Raw genomic sequence first — 27,842 nt, forward strand, 5'->3', positions numbered from 1 at the left:
TGGATGACGTAGCCTATACGACACATATATGTATCTCCTAGATTTTTTTTAACAGATGCGCACTGCTCAGTCAAGACGAGATGCGCGGGAATGTAGTGAGCACTGATTCTGTGCGTTTGCAATTTTTTGCTTTCGTTCTGTTTCTTTCGATAGTTTAGTGTACAGCTTGTATGGGTATGCAAAGCTACGCGGGGACTCTGGAGTTGAGTCGGCTTTTTCGCATCATGTCACCGGGATGGTGCGTTTGCTCTCCGCAGTGTAATGAATATGCGCAAGAGTACTTGCCGTATGTGGGGCTGCATATATTCAGTACCAGAGCTTGAGTTATTTGCGTTATACACATGCAGTTTTGTAGTGGCGCAAAAAATTATTCTGTCAAGACAGAGTATCTTCTGAACGGTGCATAAACATTGATGTTTGGATTAAGCCATGAAATAGTATACAAGATGTTTCACACAAGGTTTGGTTTGGGGTTTAATGCCCCAAAGTGATTCAGGCTTGTATCACATAGCGGGCTTAACTTAAGGTACAAAACCTGCCCCAGTGCACGGGCACAGAAGCAGCCAAATCTTCAGTGCTCCCTCCACTGCCACTCAGGCTATCGCAGCGCACACCTGACTGCTACGGGAAAAAAGGAGCAAGCGTGCATACTGCTCTGTGCTTTGCCAAGGGCAGCTCCAGGCGGTCACTCGTTTGAAACAGCACCACCTGCGCTGGCCAAGCCCCCCCCGCCGCCCCCATTTTTTATCCTCTCCGCACTACTAAGTAAAAAAAAAAAAAGGAAGAAGCATACATGCTGCTGTGCGCTTAGCTCGGAAAACAGCTAGACCCCCCTCCCACTACCTCCACTCCCCCTTCCCACCCACCCACAATTTATTGAGCGCCCCGGGCAGCTTGAAGCAGTCACTCGTTTTAAAGCACTTTGACAGCCAACCTCCCAGTACCCTTTCGTCCTTCCCGCATAGACGAGAAAGACCTTGCAGCCCTTTTCTCACTCCCTCCCAGTAGAATGAAAAAGGAAAAAAAAAAACGCCACGCAGGATATGCAGTAATAATACAGACACGTCACTTTTGTGTCAACAAGGTATGAGTTGCTTTGGCCTGAGCAGAAGATAGGGAGGACTAAAGATTTGACTGCTTCTGTGCACAGTGTTAGAGCACAGGGCTCAATCGGCCACCTTTGTACCTTAAGTTAAACCCGTTACATGAAACAACTATAGTGCTAAAAAATTGTTAGTTCAATAACTAAGCCACATCTTGTATAAATTCACAGCTTAATTTCAAACATCAACATTTATGTGCCCTTAGAAGATGCTCTCAGTCTTGACAGCTACTTCTTTTCACCACTACAAAACTGCAAGTGTGTGGTGTGCATGTGTGCAAATAACTCATGCGCTATAAATATGTTCGCAGCCCCACATAGGGTCAGTACCCTTGCACATTTTCATTACAATGAGGAAAACAAACGCACGATCCCACTGCGAAGAAGCAGACTCATGACTCAGTTCTTGTGTCGCTCGAATATCAGCAACCCTGCCAAACCACCAGAAGAAAAAGAACGAAAGTTAAGCAAAAATTGCGAACACACAGAATCAGTGCTCACTCCACATTCCCCTGCATCGTGCCTTTTGACTGAACAGCGCTTTTCTCTCAAGAAAAAAAAGAATACAAACTCCACGAGTAATGTGTAGGTGACATATAGTAGGCTATGTCAATGAAGTATTATGTGATTGTGCACTGAGGACCTGCAAAAATATTCTCCCAATCCCCGTTGCAGCAGAAGTTGGGTGCCATGCTGAATATTTTTGTATTAAGTCTCATGTTATGCACGAATCTTGGGAGGAGCATGCCTTCTCTATTGAAAACCAGAAGGGAAGGGAGGGGGGTTATGAATGGTACCTGTAAGGTTAAGGTGCTCTTAAGAGCTTAATCCCTTTAATAAAGAGAGCAAACCAAGGCAGAGTGGAGCAGGTAATGGATGTGGTCATTGTCACAAGAGATGTCTCTTGGCAGAACCCTATTTCTGCCCCCAAAACAGGTTTTACCGCCACAGTGAAGGGGTTTTCGCTGAGGAGAGAAGCACTGCAGCAGTATTCTGCCAGAACAACCCCATACCGCCATTTACATTTGCTGAAACTTGTGAGTTCTCCCTCCTCACTCACAAATTATGAGGATGTGCTTTGGTCTACTCTCCATGGAAGGGGTATGGTACCGGTTACCTTTAAGCCTCAAAACAATGCTTTTCACAAACACGCACATATTTCAAGGTGGAAGCAAGGCCACCTGTTTCTTGCCACATTTGTTATCATCAGCAGCTGCATTTCAATGAGGACAGAAGCCAGCAACACTTTCCTCAGTAGTTTGTAGTACCTCCGCCGCCAATACAGCTAGCCGAGAAGTAATAACTGCTTGACGTGATTCCACATGCACAAATTACATCAGCTTAACACTTAAAAGTACAGATAACACTGAATTTTCCCATCCAATTAAACGCTCAACCACTTCCTTCTCAGTTGCTGCAGTGCTACTGGCATCCCGGTACGTGGCATTCCAGCCATGGCGGTATGGTGAAAATCTGCAACCAGTATGCACTCAAGAACTCTGATCACATGTGGCCGGCCTGCCACTACTCAGAATACTGTCAATCATATTCAAATGAAAGATGGTAGTACTTATGTGAAAGCAGTGCAATGTCAAGACTACTGAAACCTATATCGACTGCATTGCCCCTACTGTACTCTGCTAATTTAACTTGCAGTCAGAGGAATATAACTAGCCCAACAACTGCAGCAACCACAGTGAAGGTGCATGAGCTTCACTTCAAGGTGTACTATCCTCACATCTTATAAAATCAGCTGGTAATGAGATTTGTTTCAAAACTTCTGGCTTTTCCTACCTTAAAAAGAAACTTGCATTTTCTGTAAAATAGCATTTTAGTGAATAGAATGCAGAAATGTATAACACAAGCTAGCTTCAGCTTGTCCTCAATGTCCTTTTATTACCCTAAAGCTGAACATGAGCTATGAGAGACATCATGAAAGAGGGCTTCTGGGCTAATTTCCAGAGCCCTCCCTCTTCCACAAAAAGTTCTTTAAACTGTGCACTGGCACTGCCCAACATGTAGGCAAATTTGCATTTTGCCTGTATCGACAGGCCCCAGGCACCATTCCATTCCATATTCTCAGGCTCAGCAGCCAAATGCCATAGCCAGTAAGCAATGGCAGCAATCAAAGAAAACACTGAAGAAACCTGAACCTCAAAATAAACATAAGGAGCCACAAATGCAATAGTAGGTTAGGCAGATAAGAAACTACACATGCTGAAAAATGTCTTCAGCACTTACATCAATGTCCTACTTGCCCACCATAGCACTGTGTGATTCTGGCAAAGTGTATTGTAGAGCTTGAAGAAGCCATTGCTTTGAAGCCACATGGAGCTTGCTGTAAGGTAAAAAGTACCATGAACCAACAAATCAAAGCGTAATATAGTGCAAGACCTACATGCAGAGGCTTTGTGAGCAAGAAATAAAGGCATAGAATAGGAACACCACAATACTTTTTTTTTCTTGAAATGATGCGTGGCATGCTGGTGTAAGTCACTGTATGAATTCGCCTCTGCCTGCTAAGTAATCCTAGATTAATATTTTTTTGGATTCAAACTTTCACTTTAGGATTGAATTCGTTGAAGGGCGACTGCCTATAAAGCCAGAGAAGAAACAATGTTGACATCACCCGAGACATACCAACACTGAAATAAATCCTTTCACTCCATCTCGTCGCCAGCCTGGCAAAAGAACAGGTCAGGCATCACAGTGCCCCTAGCTACAAATAAAGCATTTACTTGATTTTAACTGCAAGTACATTTTAACATCAACCTATCCATAATCCACTAATGCCCACTAGGCCCAAGATCAGACAAGCTCTCCCTTTATGCTTTATATCGAGCGAGCCTCTTAATTTGTAGTGCAGGGCCTTAATACATGCCTGTAACTACAATACTACTTTTCTAAGAGATGTGGAACTTCATTAGAATTCATTTTATGACCTAAGTAGCAGAAATTGTATTTTATCTTGAAACAAGCAGCCCGAAAAAACAAGGCTGTGAAAGGAGACAAGACAGGCGCTAACTTGCAACATATAAAGGAGTCAAGCAAGAATGCAAACCACTCAATCAGTTATAAGCAGAAAGCAAAACATGAGTCACTAAAATTTAAGAGCACTTCCCTAATCTAGATATCCCAACTCACTGCATGTTAACACGATGGACGGCTCACTAGCACATTCATTACCTAGTCGTGAAATGCCTTCAGCTTCAATGATTTTCCAGCTGATTTGAAATGGATGACAGCCAGAATGTGCGCAGCTGAAAGAAACTGAAAGCAACCAGTGCATTCTTTACAATGCACAGCCAAGTTGGTACCTCTACCTATATCTACATAAATGGAACCGCTCGGATATTTTAGTGATTGATGTTTTGCTGTCTGCTTATCAGTGACTGAGCAGTTTGCGGCGTTGCTTGGCTTTATATATTTCATGTTTGCATCAATAAAATTTAGTTGCGAGTTACTGCCTGCTTGCCTCCTTTCACATCCTTGTTTTTTCGTGCTGCTACTTTCAAGATGACGCCTTACCAACTCATGCAAATTGCCATCCTTCTCAAAGTATGTTAGTCAAAGAAATTTACTTCATTTGGTACTGACCAACACACATGACCAGGTTTGATGCAACTTAAAGGCGATCAAAGAGAGTATCATCATAAAGCATGAAAGTTGGCTCAGAAATGCACCTCTCCATGCCAGTGTAGCTTGCACAGACATGAATTTCTGTGGTAAACAAAACACTGGGCTGCTGCAAGGGTGGTACAGCAGAAGCAGAGGGTGCTCCGACAGTAAGAGGAAATATGGCATTGAATCTTGCTATACACGGAGACATGTTGTGGGCTAAGCAGCCAAGGTACGAAAGGAAAGGAGACAAGTTTTAGTCTCTTTGCCGAGGAGAGTGGTTTGCTCACTATTTGGGCTAGGCATGTGCAGGCTTGAAGCGAAGGGAGAAAGTTGGAGAGTTAATGCAAGGTCACTAGCGCTGAAGTAACCCACTCTACATGGCAAGGGAAGAGAGGTATGTTGCCTTCACTTTCTTGCCTAGCTTCAGCTGCATAGCCAGACATTTAACCCTGAGTATAGTGATGTGCTACTGTGTAGAATTGAACACTGAAAGTAGCACAGGAGTACAGCATCATTATTCTATCCATGATAAACAGGTAATACAGGTAAAGAGCATGCTGCGCTCTAAGGTTGCTGACGGCGTATTTACTTATCTTACATTAAAAAAAAAAGTTAGTGACCCATAAATATGATACTTCTGCTATTATGAGAACTCCACAGCTATGTAAATTGCATGAAGAAAGTGAACCTATGGATAGCTTGCGCTGACGACTCACTAGGCACCCACTGGTGAACCAAAAGTAGAGCAAAAATCTGTCTAATTTGCATTCACCATCTTCATCATGCAGGTATTGCAGACACTAAGCACAGTTCACCATCATAGCACTTATGATATCATCCAAGCCATCTATAAAAGCTACCCAGATTATCACATGAACATTTCAGTAGAGATATGACTTTCCAAGGGTCATATTATGACACTGACCAAATTCTCATGAAAAAAAAAATTATGACCAAATCAGCACCTTTCTCGGAGTTCAGTGCATGGGCGTGAGATATGCTTTTACACTTCTTTTCGTCAACTGCTACTGTTTCAGGAAAAGGGGTCATCAAACTAAGTAACCTGAGTAGAGTTGCAAACAACGAAATTTAGGAGTGTGGTGAGGGGCAGACTTTGTGGCATTGCGAAGGTACTCTACTAATGCTAACAGTAGGCAGCCTTGATTTGATCATGGTGTTCAACATGCCAAAGAAACTGACTTCGAGGGTCAGCCATTGTAGATAGCTCTGGATAATTTCGACCATCTACGCTTCTTTAATGTGCACTGACATTATAAAGCACATGGGCACCTAGCATTTTTCCACCATCGAAATGCAACCACCCCAGCTAAGACCGAGCCCGCGTCAACCAGCTCACTAGTCAAATGTCCTAAACGCTGAAGCTGCCACAGCAGGGTGTAGGCAGCCTTGAGGCAGGGTTGCATTTGCAGGCATGTTTTGTACAAGTCAAGCTTATATAAGCTAGGTATGGCCAAACTGTGGCTCATGAGTAGCATGAGGCTCCTTGCAAAGTCCAGGTGCAGTTCACGACTGCTTGGCACCTGTCCACCTCTCACCATTCACAGTATTTCTGCATCTACAGCCAGCTTCTTTTTTTTTTTAGGAAAAAACAAAATAAAAATACAGCCAGCTTCTCTGTTCTTTCCCCTTTAAGTTCCAAACCACCTTTTGTTTAGTATTCTTTTGAACAATGAAACAATGTGCCACCCTATGGACACACATCTAACAGAGCTGCTCACGACTGTAAACATGCTCATTCGAGAACTTCAATCTGCTTGCTTTACAAATGGGGCAGTAGAGGCATATTAACTGTCGTGGCATGAGTTCTTCACTCTGACCACCTGCTTTGTTAAATAAAAAAAAAAAGTCATTATCATCATTTACTTTGCTCTTTGTAAAATTGCCTTTTTAGTCTAGAGTTCTCATTAAAGGTATGGCAGCTGTTGCTGTAGGCCCATAGCTAACGAGCTGTCTGACATATGCCCGCACTGCACTCGCTTGCTCATACATGGAGCTGAGCCTTAGCAACCTTCGTGGTGATGCAAAGAGATGTTTGCCCATGCTAACATCTTGGCATTTTTATAATGGCGCAGATCAGTGTCTCCACTCCCACTTGTGCTGTGAGCATTCCTGTCACTAGCACATATTGAAACCAAAAGCGATGGCAGCAGGCAATGTGACATATGCCAGCAGAGAGATGTTCACTTGCTTTTCCTCCACACATAGTGAATTACAATCCCAGAACTTAAGTGGATTGCCCGCTCCACAACAGAGCACCTGCATCCAGCACAGATTGTGTCCCGACTGTGTTTGGAACTCATGCTAGCGCAAGTAGGTAGTGCCCATGGACTGACAGAGGAATTGCCAGTCATTCTGTGCGCTAGCCTGTGCTTCGTGTACACATGTCGTCTGTTTTAAACCTGTAATAGGTCTTAGAATGGTGTTGACCTCAACAGTTTATGCCATTCTTTCAGATAGTCTAGTGCGGGCAAGCACGGTAAGATTTCTTTGGCACTATTCTCAAATAAAACAAAGGCTCAGATCACTGTTTTCACTGTTTCAGGGTTGAGGAATGGCTTCGAGTTCACAAATAGCACACAAAGATTGTTTCTGCACATAGTTTTCCAGTCGCACTCCGAGCTGAGGTCTTTAAAAAAGATTATTGCAGAATACTGCTGCTCTCAGCCTTGCTGTCCTCAAAAGTGAGCACTAGTTCATGACAGCAATTTGCATTCGTAGCAGCGGCAAGTACCAATAGTCGATTATTGCAGAGGGCACAGCAAGCGCAGCAGAGACAATCTACTGGAAATGGTAGGTGCAGCTGAACACATACTCAAGTAAATTTCCAGCCGGTCCTGTTGATTTCGGCAGAGCAATCCAGACTGCTCCATGGAGCGATCTTGGCTCAGCAATCGCTCCTCATCTGCATTTGGAAGATGAAACCTGTGTTCCGGATCTGCATTTGGAATACAGTTGGTCCAAAATGAGCAGAAAAGAATGTTCTGTAAGTGACCACAGTCTGTTATTGGAATTCACCATTAACAGAGTTTTACTATCTACCACCTCGATCTGCTCATAATTTAAGTAGCATTATAAGTCTGTAATCCTGCAGGGACCTCCGATCTCACACAAAGGATTCAGTGGCGCAGCAGGCACAACACACATCAAGAGGTGCCAGATAGTGTAACTTGTAAGAAATGTTATGCTAACTCTTCGTTACTTGCTAGCAGAGCAAACAGTATGTCCGTCATCAAACCTTCTTTTAAACCCCACTTCATGGCAACCGAAAAAGGCATTTCGAGTCCACTTGAGGTCTAACTTAGTACAGTAGCGATGAACAAGCCCCTGAGACTGCCATGTGCCAAGGCGTAAATGCGCTTCACTGTATTGCACGGGTGAACAACCGGAAGGCTGGAAGCTTGAACAATCTGTTTCCAGAAAATGGTGACGTCGTTTGAGCAGTTAGGTTGGAATAATAAGCAAGCACTCTGCCCGTACCTTCATCTACTGGATTTCCTCTCAAAGGTATGTATGCCCAGCAAACAATGTCTGCAACTTAATCCAGGAGTAAAATCACAGCATGTTCTGAGGACTTCGATCATAACATTGAGTTTTTGATCATTCCAGTCACCTCAACATAAAATCCAAGACATATGTGGCAGCTTATGGAACATTCGCACATACAAAACACACCGAGAAATGCAAGCCAGTCAGTCTAAAGGCAGCCTATCATCCTCATATTGTTCATAGCCTTCCTAGTGCCACCAAGTTTGCTTCCCTACCACCCTCTGAACATGCAATGTTCCACCCCAACTCGGGTTACACACAAGCAGTGCACCAAGAAAGGCAAAAGTTCATCCCTAGCTCCCACTACGTCAACTCGGAAGAACGTGCAGAGTCGGACCAGATATATAAATTTTCACAAGAGAATTCAGTCAAGTGCCATCTTTCCATCTTTCAACTTTACTTGCTCTCTAGCAGATCTAGCTTGGATTCATTTTGCACTCAAAGCTCAAGTTATGTTTCAACAACTTCAACATATTTATCAGGACTGCAGTGCAACTGCCTCTATTATCCAACCCTTTTTTTTTTTTTTTTTTTTGCTGAAGTTGACATGGTGAGTGAGCAGTCTAGTTATACAATAATTTTTTCCAGTTTTAACAGACAATTAGAGAAATAATTTTTGTGAGCTTTCCTTTTTAAAGCTGCTTTGCTGACAAGTTCCTGCCTGCAAGCCAGTGAAGAAAATGTGGGATTATAGCTATCTGCACACTTCCATTAAATGATCTCAACACTGACATGATGATCAAGTGATATCTAGGAAGATATTGGCACCAGCGCAGCAAGCAGTCTGCTGCTTGTGCATCATGACGGGCCAATGCTATCGAACTGCCAAACCTCTTATCATGTCAAAACACGCTCACCCGATCAATTACGAATTGTGAAAGGCTACGCACTGAAAAGTGGAAACACATCCATCCAAAAAGTAAAAAGAAGTAAATTGCAGAATGTAACGTGACTGTTCAAACTATGTATGGAAGTGCATGCGGCCACCAAACGATTCATAAATGTGGTAGCCATTCATGAGCTAGATCCAGACACACCACCACTTGTTGTTGCGACTAAAGGAAGAAGATAACGAAAATGCATGGGCCTACTACTGGCTCTGTAGCTGAGCCACCTCCACTGCCTCGTGCGGACAGAAGAGAAAATAGAGAAGAAAAAAGTGGGAGAGAGAGGCACGTCGCAACAGCCGTCGTCCACCACTGAAACGGTAGTAGGTACAAAGACTGCCTACAACAGATAGAAATCCAGTGGCAGGCTAGCCCCCGCCGCAAGCTGCGGTGACCTACCAATCGCAGCACCGTAGGGCCAGGAGCAGCCACCCCCCGAAACCACTTCCTTATCAACATCTACAGTTGTTTCTACAAAACATGCATAAATTTAAACAAAAACACCACACTGGTATGATACCTTGAGCAAAGGCTTGTTTTGCTTGGAATCCTGCATGCACTCCTCAATTTAAAACCTGCATGAATTTCATACACTGAGTACAAAAAAACCTGCACACATTTTGATTCACATTTCATATCAGGGAAGATGTCGATGGGGCATCTCAGCACAATTAGTTCAGATTTTTTTGCTTCATTTGTAGATAATTACACAAGAAAATCAATACTATTGGTACTGTTGAATGCATAATTAACTTTACACCTTACTGCTATTTCTGGACTGAAGGCCTGAGTTTGGTGTCTGTCATTTATATGCACTTTGTAGTTTTTGTGGATTACTTCAGTTAAAACAAATTATGCAAAAGAAAATGTGAAGCCAATACAGGTGAAAAAATTCAAAAATAGCTAAAAAAACTTTTTTTTTTTTTGCCTTCTACTTGCACCCAAGGCTCGACAATGGTGCTTTAAGTACGATTACAGCTGAATCATACTGCCGTCGCGTGTTCGCCGGCTCCTTATCCCATAATCCGCAATATTTATAGAACATTTGAATAATGAGCTAGCCCTGTCGTTTTCCCGCTTATTCAGTCCGTGTAAATTCAATGCACAAGCGCCGGAGCTTCAACTGCAGCACAACGTAAGGACCGGGTCGAGGCACTTACGAAGTTGCCCATACTAAATTCTTGCCGAAGGCTGAATCGCAGTACGGCACCGGCATCATGCACTCCGCAATGAGCTTACGAATGATGATTTGTACGGCATATTTTACTCCAATCGTGCAGCCCACGACACTGTCTCTTTTCCAAGACAGTGCAAAAGCATTAACACCCCCCCCCCCCTCCCCTTACTTTGTCAAAACCAAACAACCGTTTGTTATGAACGCGTCTTGTTGTTTACGAACTAACAAACTAGCATTGTGTTGGCATGCATGACCAGTTCTGCGCTGTTTTCAGAAGAATGTGCAGGACAGAAGGAAATTTACTTACATCTGAGATGCCAAACGTGTCCCGGGTGGTGACCGCCCTCCAATAGTCCCGCCGTCAGCGTAGCGTTTCCAGTGAAAGCGCACAAAGGAAGACGCACTATCTGTTGGGCACGCCGGCACACTTTTTGCACAGGTTTACACAGAACCTGACGACGCTTCTGCACATCGCACGAGCTATTTTGCTGCGCTTTGTGCCTCACAAATCTCGAGTGCATGACGCCGCCAGCAGCACAAAAGAAAGCGCGACGCCGCGACGCCGCCACCAATGGCTATGACTAGCACTACAGCTTCGGCCGCTTCGGCTGGTTTCGACTTGTTTCGGTTTCGGAAGTTGCCGACTTCAACGGCTTTGCTGTTCGCCTAACAGCGGCAAGCACGATGTCAAGTGTCTACGCACTAACGCTACATGTTTGTCGTGTATGCGCGCCTGTAGTTTGCGCATTCAGAAATGTGGCGGTGCTAGCGAAAGCTAGCGGTGGCGGAAAAGACCACCGTGAGTTTCGCTTTTTTTTGCGATGCTGGAAAAACTATGCGTGCTTGTCATGTACGTCGGGTTGACAGATAAGAAATGCGTTGCGGTGGTTCAGCAAATCGGAGCTTTGGCCCAATGCATCGCCAAGTTCCTTGCGAAAATTCCTGATCATAAACAGCGACAGTGGCCATTGTTTTAGTTGTGTGTTTATATTGGAAGATCGAGTGATTTGTTTGGAAACAGACGCCGAATCCTGCTCGCACACTGTTCCACTGGTCACCCGCGAGCGATACTTTCTTTTGTGATGTGTGCATCACTACTATCAGTGTTCAACTCTTGAATGGTGATGAAATTTTAATGGCTCTAGCTTATAGCAAAAGCAAAAACAGTTGTGTGAAAGCATGGCGCCTGCAGTCAGGCAAGATATGCGACATGCAAAAATAGCTTACCGGTCAAGCTTCAAGCGAAGACAGTGTGGGGTGTTTACGTGGGGATCCGGTAAAAACGTCCCCGGAAAAAATGTCCCTATTGGCGAAGTAGGAAAAAATGTCCCCGAACGGGGCTGGAGTCTTGCGCTATAGGACGTAGACTACGTTTCTCCGTGGCGAACTGCAATGATGAATGATGCATGTAAACTTTATTACAGCGGTTTCACCTGTCGGCTTGGAATTGACCGCGAACATCGAATTGATGCGGGCATTCATGACAAAAAAAAAATTATGGCAGCGGTAATACAGTGACAGTGACATGCTTTAATTTACGCAGTTCTTGTAAACATTTCAGGCCCCCAGAGGACGCAGGTTCCATATGATGATTACATTTAACTTAAAGCCGAGAAAGAATGGCATAACATTTGTTGGTTTTTTTCATGTGTGTTCCAGAATAAATCTTTTTTAGGGCCGATTTTGGCCTTGGGGACGTTTTTTCCTAGTTGCCGCTTCTTCAGGGGACGTTTCTTCCGGAGACGTTTTTCCGGGGACGTTTTTACCTACACCTGTTTGCGTGCACGTTACTTCAATTAAGCACTAATGAAACTGACCATACAAATATTTCAACTTGTCTCTGTGGCCTACAGCATACATGCAGTAAAGAAGCAAAAGCAGCCAAGCTGCTTGTTCCATGCAGCATAAATAATTATGCACTGCTGTTGGAAACTGCACAGCATATATTGGTGGACGATCGTTGAACGTGCAGCTTTCTTCAATAGTTTACGCATCTCGCGTGACGCAGCCTACAGTGACACTGAAAAATATGCCATCTAAAAGACATTTCCTTGCAATATTATGCTGCAGCATATATGTGTATAGTATGCATAGCTTCGAGATGCAGCACATATACTGTTGGTATCGCCCCTCATAAAGTACTAGGATTTTTGCATCTTTTCATCAGTCTAAGATCACCGACTCAATCGTTTCTTTTTTTTTTTTTTTTTTTTCATTTGACAATGAGACTGACAGCATTTGCAAGTGTCATTATGCAGCAGAAAGCTTCAATTCAGAGTAGTTCAGTTCAGCAAGGGTTTGTTATAGTCTCAGGAAACTTAAAAATGGCGTATAGATGTAGATGTGCAAGTCAAAACTCAAAAGGCTGTAGCAACTTTTTTGCTCGGCATATCCTTGCGCTGAAAAAGAGAGTCAGTCCGGTTGTTTATAATCAGCCAAATGAGTGATGTAGAGAAAGAAGCAGAATTGTTGTCATCTTCTCTCCCACCCCATCTGTTAGTGCTGTTCAGTCGTTTGAGAATTGTCTTTCTGTGGTCTTTGCAAGGGATTATGAGTTCGTGAAGTTCAGTACTGGAGTTGGCTTTCACATTTCTGTTATCACACTTGCTTTTCCTTCTACAGATGAAACTCCAAGCCAATTCTTCATACAAACTTGTGATGCCTGACGGTGGTAAAGCTGTGCAGTTATAGTGCGTCACCTCCATTCATATGCAAAACACAATATAAGGGTGATTTTGACTGCCAGTTTGACTATCGTATACATGGCAGCGGCAACACATCAACATTGTGCACACAGCATAGTGGCAGATACAATGAACGAAGGGCAGTGCTAGTCAAGGTGTGCAGCAGGACCATCATTTACTAAACTTTAAGTGAACAGTTCTCATTCGACTGAAAAGATTCTGCACAATAAATACCAAAAAAATCCCGATTAGTCGACATATTGGTCATGACATCACAGTTACATGACCTTGTGTGAGAATTTCAAACATCTCATAGTGAAATAAAGCTAACAAAATAGGGAGGGTGCAAATGAAGCCAATTATCAAGGAAGCTCTTTTAATGAGGACATTTCAGAAAATAGTAGTTTAACAAAATAAATATGTTGATACTAAAGCTCAACCCATGTGTGCCCTCTGCATGCAATGTCTATAGCCATGTAGGGTCAAAGGTGTGTTAGTGGGGCATTTAGGGAATGCTGTTACATTGGTAATAATTTTGAAAAGTAGATAACTTTAAACGAGAAAAATTATATAAAAATTTGCAGAATGAAAATGCAGTTCATGTTTAAGATGCTGTCACGTCTATTATTGAGGTAAACTAGCTGAAGCTCCAAAATTATTTCAACTTTGTGTAGCTACTTTCTCTTCTTATATTTTGCACTGATCATTATAATTAATCTTTCACCTTCTGCATGTTATGCCACTGATGTGCGTTCAATGAATTAAGTTACAATGCTCAAATCTTGTCTTAGTTCATCTTATTTCTTCCGCATTTCTTTCATGCCATGATATATATATTGCGGATACATTTTTGTTTTGTGATATGTTCATGCTGAACTCTGTATTTATTAAAGAATATGTATTCTATTGCCTATATTTTACATTCAATGTAAGCAGCACGCCCATGTAAATATACGAAAGCATTAAACTTGAAATATATATGGCATATATATCAATGATTATTCAGGAATTAACATGTAAATACAATATGGTTCGCCAACCAGATGAAGGAAATTGGTATCAACTGTCTAACTCGGTGATAAACTGTAAAACTATGACACAAACTTTAATTCTCTTAATGATCTTTTCTATTTAACTGTCAAATATGAGGACATACATGCGGATGATACCACTAAATGGCAGAAAGTGAAGTGGAGCTCAAGAGACTTCTGATGCGCGTACAAGAAGAGAGTGAGAAGTTTGGACTTAAACTGAACATTAAAAAGACAAAGATCATGGCATCTTGCCCCATCAAGTCCTGGAGCATAGAGGGACAAGAAGTGGAAACCGTGACAGATGTTCTCTTCTTGGGCTCCAAGGTAACCCCGGAAGGAGACTGCAGTCATGAAATTAGGAGACGCCTACTTCTGGGAAAGAGAGCCATGGCTAGCCTTGACTGCCTAGTAAAGAGCAGAGACATTAGTCTGCCAACCAAGATCCATATAACTCGTGCTATGGTCTTTCCAGTTGTGATGTATGGATGCGAGAGTTGGGCTGTGAAGAAGGCTGACCGCCGAAGAATTGACTCGTTTGAATTGTGGTGCTGGCGGAGAATCTTGAGAGTTCCTTGGACGGCCAGAAGATCAAATCAGTCGATATTGTCGACCATAAACCCTGACTGCTCATTGGAGGTTCAAATTCTAAAGTTAAAGCTCAGCTACTTTGGTCATCTGATGAGAAGAGAGGAGTCGCTCGAGAAAGATGTGATGTTGGGAAAGGTTGAGGGTCACCGGAGAAGGGGTAGGCAGCGAACGCGATGATTAGATGGCATCCTCGAGGCGCTGCAGATGAAGTTATGTGATGCTAGGAAGATAGTGAGAGACCGGAAAGCGTGGCGTGATATGGTTCATAGGGTCACGAAGAGTCGGACACGACTGAACTGAACTGAACGGATGAGGACATACGTCTATGAATATCTTCCAAACCAACTAGAACATCCAATTGAGAACTATATATATACCATATGAAGTGCCATTTGAAATCCCGGGAACCAATTCAAATTTTCAAAACCACTTTGAATATCCAATAGGGTAGGACATATATGAATTGTAATCCTGTATAATATGGAAAATCCAGTTGGGATTCTAAATGATCATTATGAACGTGAGAACAATTGGGAGTGCCCATTGCTTGCAAAACCATTTGGGTAATTCCGTTACCTGCCAAATTGGTCGTAATTTTGTGCCCATTTGAGCTCATATATGGCTGTATCTAATTGGGTCAGTGTGGGGCCGAATGGAACCATGTTATAACTGGTTGAATTTTTTACGGGGAGGCTTAGTGAGCCAACTGAACTCGCATGGACCCTGAATGAGCACTGCGAAATCGAATGCTGGTGCTGTACGAGCATCGTGATTTTAAGCGAGCATTACGATGTCTCTTACAACTGAGCGTACGAGCTCTACGAGAGTGCGTACGGCGTCTGCGGGGGTTTTACGTGAACTGTACGAGATCTTCTACAAGCTGCTTGAGCCCTCGTACATCTGTACAAGACATCCTACAATCCTCGCACAACCCTACGAGACATCGTACACGCTCTAGGAGACACCGTAGACGCCCTACGAGACATCGTACAATCCTCGTACAACTCTACGAGACAACGTAGACGCTCTAAGAGACCTCATAGAATTCTTGTACAAATCGCATAGCTCTTAGAAATCTCCCACATTTCTCGTACACATCGTAGCAATCTCGTACATTTCGCATACACTTTTTCAGTAGGGTTGTTGTATCCTAAGCGAAACAGTGAGAAACAAATAATAGAGCTCAGATGTAAATGAGCGAGGAAAACAGCATTTCGACATACTGACAGTTTTTAATTAGATTTAGCATTTAGAATCTTTCACACTACACTTAAATTGTACAAAGAAATCAAATACAGCTAAATATAGCATTCTGCAACATTGACAGCTTTATGGCGTATTATAAATCTCTGCCATTTATCAATTTTAGGGTTCATCAGGAAGTTACAAAGTTCTCTCAGGGCACCGTCCTGTCCATTTTATTTCTGTTTTCCAAGCATCGCGATGAAAGTGAAATAAAATCTGATTTTTTTTCTATAACATGTTATCTTTTCTGCGCCCTTTCACCTCTAGATCAAGACCTTCATACGCGAAGAATTGGCTCAGAAACTATACCTCTTCATTGTTTCCAGAGATAATGCGCAACCATTCAAAGCCACAATTTGACAAATCAGTGAAGGGCATGTCCCCACGTTTTGCCATTGAGCTCTCGGCTGCTAATTGTGACAGCCCAACTTGTCAATGGTGATGTGGTCGCCAGACCCAGTGGTCCGACACCTATGCTCCTCCGCCATCGTTGATGCGATCGCCGGCACCGAAAGCCTCACTTCTCCCTCATCAGCTGACTCTAAGCTCCAATATGTATATTTATTTATTTATTTATTGTACCCTCAGGGCCAAAGGCATTACAGAGGGGAGTGGGTTAATTATGATACAGAGCAAGGAATATAATACAGTGAAAACAAGTAGTACAAAATAAAATAAAATTCCTCCAGAATAAAACAAACGACATTCACAAAGCGTAAATAACATAAAATCAATGTACACAACACAGTGGAAACAGATATAACATATGATCAAATTCCTTCAGAATAAACATTGTTAGCTATTGCGTCGTGAAAGGTTTTGTTATCTAAAATGGCTGCAATATCGGGGGGAAGGCGGTTCCATTCCACAGATATGCGGGGAAGATATGACTGAAAAGAAGATTTGGTGTGGCATGTTCGCATGCCAACCTTGTGGCGGTGATCGATGCGATGTGAAATGTATTCTGGGGGTGATATGAAACAGTCGTGAAGCGCAACGTGTTGATATAGCTTGTTAAATAGCGTTAGGCGACCAATTTTACGGCGAGATTGTAACGGTGGGAGTGAAACGTTAGATTTCATGGCTGTGATGCTTGCCATACGATTGTAATTTGAAACAATGAATCGGACGGAATTATTTTGGACTAGTTCCAAGAGCTCAACACGGGTTTCGTAAGGGGTTTGGTACAGTGACTCAGTTAACCGAATTTGCACATGACATTCTTCTCAGCATAGACGCCGGTAACCAAATCGATGCTATATTCATCGATTTCTCAAAAGCTTTCGACACCGTCCTTCACTCTAAATTGTTATGCAAACTAAAAGTAATTCTCAATAACTCTCAACTCGCTGATTGGATTGCCGATTTCCTCTCACACCGCTCCCAGTCTGTTCGCTTCAATTCCGTCGATTCTTCTTTAGCCGATGTTACCTCAGGTGTTCCCCAAGGCTCTGTCCTTGGCCCTTTGCTATTTTTGCTCTATATTAATGATTTACCTGACAGTATAACCTCCAAGATCCGTCTATACGCCGATGATTGCGTACTGTTTCACACTATCAACTCTGTTATTGATCACCTCCTTCTGAATGAGTCTTTTGGTATGTTCCATGACTGGTGCAATACGTGGCAGATGAACACCAATTTCAGCAAAACAGTTGTCATGTCTTTCACCAACCGTCTATCACCTTCTATTTACGACTATGCATCACTGCAAAGGGTTCATGAATATAAATATCTTGGCGTCGTTTTTTCTCACAATATGCAATGGTCAAAACACACCGATTACATCACAGCTAAAGCTCTTAAAAAGGTAGGTTACTTACGACGCACAGTACGGGATGCTCCTAAAGAAGCAAAATTGCTCATGTACAAAACTCTAATTCGCCCTATTCTTGAATACGCTTCTAATGTCTGGAATCCATACAAGCAATGTGAAATCGACCAAATAGAATCTGTGCAACGTAAAGCTGTAAGATTTATTTTTCGCCGCTACGACTTTCATTTTTCACCCTCATCTGCGATGTCTTCCCTAAACATAAGCCCGCTTGCATCCCGCCGAAAAACTGAGTCCTTAAAACTTCTTCACTCCATAGTTAATTCTGCTAATTGCCTTTCAGAGGGTAAGCATATCTCGTTTTCAAAACCATCTGCAACCAGGAGCCATCACGATCTTAATATCCAACCTTTTTTTGCCCGCACTAACCTTTTTAAATACAGTTTTTTTCCGCGCACTGTGGAGTGTTGGAATTCTTTGGATGGCAACATTCGTGCACTATCAATCTCTGATTTTGCGTCGGCAATGGAGTCGTAGCATTGTATGTTGTTTTTCTAGCGTTTATATTTGTAATGCTTGTATGTACTTTTGTATGCGTGGAATTGTTCCACATTTTTGTACCCACTCCTGCTATAGCCCCTTGAGGGGCTGCAGTATTTTCAAATAAATAAATAAAAAAAATATATATATGAGGTTTTCATGTGTAGGGTCCCATATTGATGATGCGTATTCAAGTTTAGGACGTATAAGTGTTTTATACAGTAAAAGCTTAAGAGATGAGGGAGCGGCAGAGAAATTCCGACGTAGGTATCCTAACATGCGGTTAGCGTTATTAATAACGTAGTCAATATGAATAGACCATGTTAAATTTTGAATGATATGAATGCCTAGGTACTTGCATGTTTTTACCCAGGCTAGAGGAGTGTCATTATGATAATATGAAGGAAGAGCGTTAGATGCACGGGAAACACGCAAAGCTTTACATTTATTAATGTTTAATTCCATATTCCATGCATTGCACCAGTCTGACACCAAATTGAGGTCTGACTGGAGAGTGTCAGTATCGTTAACATTATTTATTTCCCAAAATATTACACAATCGTCAGCAAAAAGGTGAATGTTAGAAGATATGGCAGAAGGAAGGTCATTAATATAGATTAAGAATAGGAGGGCTCCGAGGACCGATCCCTCTGGAACACCAGATAGCACGTTAGTAATCGGTGAATTAGTGTCATTAGCATGTACAAATTGGCAACGGTTAAGAAGGAAAGATTTAATCCTGTCGAAGACGTTAGGATTGAGATTAAGATGGCTCAATTTATGTAGCAGTAATTTATGACATACCTTATCAAAAGCTTTGGAAAAATAAAAAAAATGCAGTCAGCAAAAGATGAGTTGTCAAGTATGCGGTATAGCTTATCAGTAAAGGCAAGTAATTGAGTTTCACATGAGTATGTTTGACGAAAACCATGTTGCGCAGGTGTGAAAAATGAATTCTCATCGAGAAAGGTAACGACATGCTTGAAAATGATATGTTCTGGTAATTTGCAGCATGTGCTTGTGAGCGAAATGGGACGAAAGTTTTGTGGGGAGTGCTTACCACCGGACTTGTGAATTGGAACCACCTTCCCAATTTTCCAGTCGTTAGGAAGGCTTGCTGTGTCGAGTGACTGTTGAAAACGTTTGGTTCGTATAACTGAACTATAAGCACAAGTATTTTTTAAGAATTTAGCGCTAATCGCATCGAAACCAGGTGAAGAATCATTTTTTAAAGAGTCAATTAATTTGGCTACGCCAGGTGGATCGATTGTTATAGGTGGCATTGTCGGGAACCTGTGGTGCTGTATGTAAGGCAGATTAACGCTTGAAGGGGAGGAAAAGCTTTCAACGAATGTGTCATTCAGCACGGAAGCACAAAGATATCTGGAGGACCCCTGACAGCCGATCACTTCAGTACTCTTAAGGCTTTTCGTGATATGTCGCTCGGTTTTACTTCAGCGTGCAGATATATTTCGGCTCTGTGGAGGCCCACATCGCAGCGACTATTTTTATACTCCGCCATATGTCTGCGTTGTTCCAATAAAGATCTCGATTGTTTGTTCCTGACCGCTACAAACCCTAGCGCATCGCGCAATTGCCTTCTCTGTACCAAATTCCGCGTAGTCGCTCACCAACTGGGCCGGAGGAAAACGACCAGCCGCCGTACCAGAGGCAGAAGCTGCTCTTCAAATCAAAAGTGCAAGCCTGACCTCCTCAGCCGATTATGTGCAACACTTTGGCATTGGTATCGCTATTTTCGGTCTTGCATTTACGAATGCAGTTTTGACATCAAAATTTACCACCTTCGACTGCGCAGTTACAGCTCCTGTTCGAAGAGTTTTCCCTCGAGCTGCCAGTTCACGCCGCATGCGACTATTGATAACGTGTTGCCTGCATTATTATACAGGTCGTTTTGCATGCCGTACAGTTTCTATGACTACGCAGTCTCTCGAAACCTGATTATCGGTGGCAAAATTTTCTCGTTTCACCACACAGTCACTCACTCTACTTTTGCCGGCATTAAACAGCCTCTGTTTTGTACTGCCACCTGTTTTAGATGTGTGATCCCGAAACTTCACCATAACAATCGCCAGTGTGACTGTTTCGACATTTCGTAAGGTCAAAGCTGAACGCTATAGGGCTAATCGTTTAGTGACCATGAAAACATTTCGTTTCCGTGTCGTCTCCTTGCATAAATGAAGTCTTCCATCTTCGGTTTCGTCTTCTTTCACAGCAATAACAGAGCGGTGAGCTACGCTATAATATCAAAATTTCTTTCCGACAACAATGTGTTCATAAAAACGCCAGATATATAATTTTCTAATATTCTAGTTTCTCAGGCAAACTAAAATATTGCAAAAATAACTTTCAGTTATTTTGAGGCTCAGATAATACAGACACGTAATATTTTCGGCTACAGGGAAGCAGAAGGTGAAGCGTATCTCTCGTCTCAGCAGACTCAACTCACTGAGAGAAGGCATCCGAAAATTTAAATCAATGTTTATGAATAGCCTAGTGTGAGATAGTTCTCCAAAAATTATCATGCTCTCGACAGACGCCATTTCTACAGTTCTTTACTACATTATCATAGTCAACATATTCCTAACAGGAGAAGATACAGCTAGCCTAAAGAAAAGATTGAGCATAATCGGTTTTCATTCATACGTATGCACTATTCCAACCGAGGGATGTTAGTTGTGTACGATTTCATTCTAGACGTTCAAAATTGACGTCGAAAAATTGTTCAACTGAAATAGCTGAGAAAAGGAGGATGGTAAGAGTTACGGGGGAAAGAAAAAGATTCAAGGTTCTCAAAGCGGATTTTCAGAAAATAGCAAGGAGAGATAAGAATGCCTTTTTGAACATACAGTGCTAAGCAGTTGAGGACAACATCCAATTAAGGAACACAAGAGCTCTGTATAAGACAATCACAGATATCAAAGGAAGCTTCTGTGCTAAGCTGGGCATGATGAAGGAGAAACGAAGCAAGGACCTCACTGAAGCCTCAAAGATAAAGAAGAGGAGGCAGGAATACACAGAAGAACTGTACAAGAAGGACACGTATGTACAAACCCAACGTAAGACGGCTGTGATTACTGATCTCGAGCCGGGCATCCTGAAGAGTGAAGTTGAATGGGCCTTACCCAGCCTTGCTAATAATGAAGCTAGCGGAATTGGTGATATTCCAGCTGAGGTTCTTCGAAACCTTAACCAAGACGCTGTTAATATTTTGCATACAATATGTCAGAAGATTTGGACAACCCTGCAGTGGCCACATGATTGGAGGAGGTCAGTATACATTCCCATTCCAAAAAAAAGGCAGCGCCAATTATTGTTCCAAATAACGCACTATCGCGCTTATTTTGCATGCTAGCTAGGTGATGTTGAAAATCCTCAAAGGTAGGCTGCAGCAGTATGTGGATCGGCAGCTTCCGGACGTCCAAGCTGGGTCTCGCAAGGGCAGAGGAACTAGAGATTAAATTGCCAAACTTCGCTGGATCATGGAAAAAGCAAGAGATTTCCAGAAACTCAACTGTTTCTGCTTTATTGATTATGCGAAAGAGTTTGACTGCGTAGATCCTAGCAGATTGTGGCAAGCTCTCCAAGGGATGGGAGTTCCTATTCACCTCACCTGTCTCCCTAGGAACCTGTATGAAGGGCAAGATGCCACCGTCAGAACTGGGCATAGTCTTACTGATTGGTTTCCGATTGAGAAAGGAGTAAGATAAGGCTGCATACTGTCGCCCTGCCTATTTAACCTATATTCAGAGTGCATCATAAGGCAGGCCGGTCTGGACGAGTATTCAGCTAGAGTGAAGATTGCTGGAAAACGCATCAATAAATTTAGATATGCGGATGATACAATTTTAATGGCAAAAAGTGAAGTGGGACTCAAGATACTTCTAATGCGTGTACAAGAAGAGAGTGAGAAGATTGGGCTTAAACTGAACATTAAAAAGACAAAGATCATAGCGTCTTGCCCTATCAAGTCCTGGAGCATCAAGGGACAAGAAGTGGAAGCAGTGACAGATTTTCTCTTCTTGGGCTCCAAGATTACCCCGCAAGGAGACTGCAGCCATGAAATTAGAAGACGCCTGCTTCTGGGAAAGAGAGCCATGGTTAGCCTTGACCGCATAGTAAAGAGCAGAGACATTAGTCTGCCAACCAAGATCCGTATAACTCGTGCTATGGTCTTTCCAGTTGTGATGTATGGGTGCAAGAGTTGGACTGTGAAGAAGGCTGACCCTCCGAAGAATTGACGCGTTTGAATTGTGGTGCTGGCAGAGACTCTTGAGAGTTCCTTGGACTGCCAGAAGATCAAATCCGTCGATATTGTCGACCATAAACCCTGACTGCTTATTGGAGGGTCAAATTCTAAAGTTAAAGCTCAGCTACTTTGGTCATTTGATGAGAAGAGAGGAGTCGCTGGAGATAGATTTGATGTTGGGAAAGGTTTAGGGTCACCGGAGAAGGGGTAAGCAGCGAACGCGATGGTTAGATGGCATCCTCGATGCGCTGCAGATGAAGTTATGTGATGTTAGGAAGATAGTGAGAGACCGGAAAGTGTGGCGTGACATGGTCCATAGGGTCACGAAGAGTCGGACACGACTGAACGCCTGAACTGAACTGGATGCCGCCAGCACGTGTACTATGAGTTCTATGCAGCTGTAAACAGCACACATGTGCCACGAAATAAATTTTCGTCCACCTTCAGTCACACTAAACACATCGGCGATCAAATCTAACACCAATTCTCTCTTTCTCCTACTCTGCACCACGCCGGTAACATGGCACAAATTACCAAAGAAAAGTTTTATAGGCGACACGCCTGCCCACTGCACTCTGTCCCCTGGGCATCACTTGGGTCCCCAGTAATGTCTAGAAAGCAGCAATGGCGTAAACACATGGTACCCGGAGGTCGATATCGCTCGTTGTGAGTGGCTGCGGGAGCACTTCTTGAACATTGTTTTTTTTTTTGCAAACTATTTGTCCCAACCAAGAGTTTAAATTTTGATTTCAATACTCACAACGTGGACGGCCATGAATTTCATGAAAAAGAATTGTACATCCATCGACATTTCAGGACCGCTTTAATGTAGGTAGTTATGTTACTGCTTGCGTGTATTTATGAACGTGTATATAAAGCTCACCGCTTGAACAGACATAAAATGGACGTCCTTTGTATGTGATAAACTTTACCACAGCAGGTGAGGGCTCTAGCTTAATTGCCACACTTCGCCGACCTACAACAGATAAAATTCAGTGGCTGGTTGGCCCCCGCCGCAAGCGGCGTTGACCTACCGTCCCCAGTCCCGTAGGGCCAGGTTTAGAATGTAAGCATATAAGATGATGATTTTATTCAAAAAAGAAAAGAAAGGCTACGCAGCCAGATATGAAGGTAAATAATCTGAAGGTATGAAGGTAAATAATAATTCTTCTGGCGGAAACCCAGGTTTTACGCATTCCTGAACTGCCCCTGTTCGCACACATGTGCTGTTCTCGCATTTCCCACGATTGCAACTGTACTTCACGACAGGTGTCATATCCGCGAAATCTTCAAACGTAACATCCTGAAGAATAGAAGAAATGTAGTGTTAGGCTGTTTACACACTGTGTAAGTGACATGAACATTATAAAGCATTGCGAAATGGGAAATATTGTTATGGAACATGTTCTCTAAAAACGGTCACGTTTCCCCGTTTATGCAGAGGTATAAGCAGTTTCTGCAGGTCACTGATATACCCTGAGTTACAGGTGCTACATGGCGGATAACAGCAGCATAAGTGGTATATACCTTTTGCACTCAAGCTTTGACTATGGCACCAATGTATAACCTCGTTCTAATCAATATTGCCAGCAGCAGCCTGCCTTTCTCTGAAACAGAACGGTTTGCGCATCTAGTTATGCCGTTCTTTGCAGACCAGGCGCCACCATTGCATTAGTGAACATGTTCTATTCTTGTTCCTATTCCTAATTGTTATAACCTTGTATTTTAGACTAATAAAACATGCACCTGTTTATCTCTCCGGCACTTTTCGTTCAATCGATTTAAATACCACTCTGTGGACCTTACTTGGAAATATATTTTATTCTCCTGGAGACATTCAGCCCAAGAGGAGAGCTTTGAAGCAGCCTTGTTGCATGTAAGTTTATCTTAAATCGAAGATATAGCTGCCATTTATTTAGTGTTGCTAAATTTATTAATCTTTTCAATTTTAAATGCTTCTTCTGGCTGCAGGTTTCTAGATATTCTGTTTTTGGTGCCTTTTTTTATAACCGGTAAGATATACACTTCTAACGTCTTTTGTCATAAATCACGTCTGCAACACATTCCAATCAAAACAGACTACATATATGTATATATATATATATATATATATATATATATATATATATATATATATATATATATATATATATATATATATATATATCAGTTCAGTTCAGTCGTGTCCGACTCTTCGTGACCCTATGGGCCATGTCACGCCACGCTTATATATATATATATATATATATATATATATATATATATATATATATGGGATCACGCAACCGACCGCTGAGTTTCATAATTATAGTTGCTTGGCTAATTTTCACTAGAATCGTATTTTTCGAATGTTCGGTATGCAGTGTGCACTGCATAGGCTATTGCTGTTGCTTAGAAGAAGGTAACTCAGTAAGAAATGAAGGGAATAATAAATCAAGAGGAAAGTGTCGATAAGGAGCGGAACCATTCGATTTGCAAATAACCCTCTCATTCTTAAAATATGCACCAATTCAGTGAAATACTAACCATTCAATATTGGTGTCTACGTGAGTCATTAAGCGCTCTGTTTATAAATAAAGGACATCCATAAGACTTGATATTTTTTGTTAATTTTTCACTGCAAATAGGCGTGCCATCGCCAGAAGCCTATACCTCAGTGATGCTTCGGGCGGCTGTTTTCAGCGGCAGGTGGCAGGACCGGCGTTTATAGCAGAGATTAGTCGTTTTGGCCGAGTCCCATTCATTTCGCGGGTTTAAGAATTGAATGTAAAGCGTAAACCTCTAGATTATTAAAAATCAAGATGCTCTTTATGATTCAGAAAAGTGGATAGTACTCCATGCATCTACGCAACACCTGCAACCTGCCGATGGCGAGCGTTACATTGCACTACTTCAGTCTATCAAATGGTCAGGCTTGCGTTCACAAAAGCTGACCTACCGTCGACCATATCGAGGCAACAAGCCAGGTAACAATTAAGTGCGGTATTGCCAGAAAACCTCTGTATTTGCTATTCAATCATTCCGAGAACAATTTCTGATTTAAAACCTAATTAGTTATGGAGGCATTGCGCAACCATTGTGCAAAGGACCGCAGCGATGTTGCTTCCTGACGAAAACATGTCACAATGAAACAGAAAGGATGTCACGCAAAGGTGCACGATCTCCACCTATATTGTTTGCCGTGCATTTACAAATGGAATTCAGAGTACTGGAGAAAAGAATGGCTGGCCATACATCAATAGAAATCATCAGAATAATCAATTATTTGTCAAATCAGGAGAAACTAGTAAACATCTTAGTGTATTCAGGCGTGAAAAAAGGATGAATAGTTCTGAAAATGTTTTGCATAAAACTAAAGTAATATTTTGCAACCTTCGAATAGAACTGTACTTTTGGTAAAAAATAAAGCCTGCAAATGGTAAGGCAGAACCAGTACTTTGAGCAAGAAGAGAACGGACTGTGCATGTAGGGAGCGCAGACACGGCCCCAAGAGTTAAAGGGTGAGAATAACGACGGCTGCTAATTCCTATATGCGCGCTGCTCTTAGATTATGAATAACAAAATGAAATTCTCGGTCCAATTTGCTTTTGTGTATACGACGAACAAGGCTGGCTAAATAAAGTACAACGCAGTGAAGTATGAAATTAAAATGGTAGGCGTAATATAAAAAGAAGGTAAGGGCAAAGTTCCTTTCCGTTTGATGATATAAAAAGAATCTTCTTGTGCTGAGCATGTTGTGCGGAGGCAATAATTGCAGCTTATGGCTGATATTCGTAAAAATCGATACGTAGCAGTGCGATGTCTTGGACTTAATTGCTGAGATAAGATGCATTGTATGCTGGATTACGGCTGCCATTTCTGCCACAGCATTGAAATGATAGGGCTACGAGACATTTTTTATAAAAAAGTGGGGAGCAGAGGATGACCTATAGACTCAGAATCCTTAAACAAGTGAGGGCAAAAAAGGGCGAATTTATACATGACGAACCAATATATGTAGCCCCCATAACAGATATTTGGACGTATATTATGGTGGGGTTATCCAAACGTAATATAAAACAATAAAAACAAACTTTGTCAGACAAGAAAAGTAGCACCAATCAGAAAAATTGCAGTTAAGAAGTTTCAGTTCTGGATCAAATTTAATGTCCACAGCTTAAGAAAGGCCTGTGTGCTTTTGCAGAATTTGTAGAATAAGTAGAAAAGTGTAAGGTTTTCCCTCCTTCTTGCTTTATCCCAAAGAAATGGGCGAAATGCGAAACTTTTCGCTCGCTACGATAAAGAAAATTAATGCGTGTTACTTCTCTAGGCGTGCCGAGATCGCAAGTAGACGGCCTTTCGTACGGCTCATCAATTTCAAGAACTGACAAAGAGTATGCATGTCTTTAACAGAAAATTTCCAAAACGGTAAAAAAATTTAGGAAAAAGAACAGCTTACGAGCATGATAATATTACAAGTTACGACCTCGAAAAGTGTTTTTGTGACCTGATATCTCAATTCATGCCACCTTAAATAAGCGTGTTTATCTTGTGTAGACCTCGAACAAACCAAAATAATTTCATTGGTTATAGTAGGCTCCATTTCCACTCAATTTTAGAACTGAATATAGTATTAAGAGTCTAAGACGTAATCAACTGGACAATATCAAGTCATCCTGAAATTAAAAATAATTTGTCATAAATTTTTCCCTCCATAATTTGGCACTCGAATGTTTCGAAGGCTACAGCATTTGTTGAATGGCATAAGGAGCGCTAGTGAGAAACCATATACATATCTTCAGAGAAAGAAACCCTGCAAAGGGCAATGTCAGAAATAAAAGCGACGAAGTGTTTGTTTTATTATTTTTAGCAAATTGTAGTCATGACCAATTTTCTGTGGTTGCGATGCTTTTTTGGCGCGGTAGGTATTCTGCAAGAACGTGCATGGTCTAACCAACATAGAGGATAACTTACATGATCGCTTGAAATTGGAGGCAGCTGAGAGCTGTGGCAAGCTATTTTTTTCTCAAAACTTCCTTTAACATAGCACTATAGAATTTTCACATTCAGACTTCTGACCTCAAGTTCAGTGGGTACTAATATGTTAATTTTACTTCCCTCTGGGTTCAGTGACACAAAACACCACGCCCTAAATCGGTGTTACAAGCAAAAAGTTTAGTTTGTCGGTATGAACGGAATGAGGAGGATGTGTTGAGAACTTCCAATCCAGCAATATTCCAGCTGTAAAACAGCTACATAGGTTGCAATGCCTAAGAAAATATGTAAAGCACACAGAGGAAACAACTGCGCACAGAGTGTTGGTACGGTGTTGGTATTGTCGGGGACAATGTAAAATCGGTCGTTATTGATATAGTAC

At 42.1% G+C, this 27,842-nt stretch overlaps 1 protein-coding gene across 2 annotated transcripts; it reads right to left on the minus strand.

The window, feature by feature from the left end:
* Positions 1–2,233: 2,233 nt before the first annotated feature.
* Positions 2,234–10,893, minus strand: LOC146195822 (uncharacterized). 2 transcript variants are annotated; one of them, XM_084597934.1, is made up of 3 exons: positions 10,662–10,893; positions 7,557–7,646; positions 2,234–3,440 (listed from the first exon to the last, which is right to left on the minus strand). In XM_084597934.1, the coding sequence occupies exons 1-3, from the start codon at positions 10,873–10,875 to the stop codon at positions 3,340–3,342; spliced, it is 405 nt and encodes a 134-aa protein (XP_084454060.1). In that variant the 5' UTR covers positions 10,876–10,893; the 3' UTR covers positions 2,234–3,339. The 2 variants fall into 2 exon arrangements, with proteins under 2 accessions (XP_084454060.1, XP_084454059.1); XM_084597933.1 differs by having other exon boundaries at positions 7,557–7,679.
* Between the last annotated feature and the right edge of the window lie 16,949 nt (positions 10,894–27,842).

The sequence above is a fragment of the Amblyomma maculatum genome, chromosome 3 (assembly GCF_055883805.1).
Source record: "Amblyomma maculatum isolate TAMU_Amacu chromosome 3, ASM5588380v1, whole genome shotgun sequence".
Classification (NCBI taxonomy): domain Eukaryota; kingdom Metazoa; phylum Arthropoda; class Arachnida; order Ixodida; family Ixodidae; genus Amblyomma; species Amblyomma maculatum.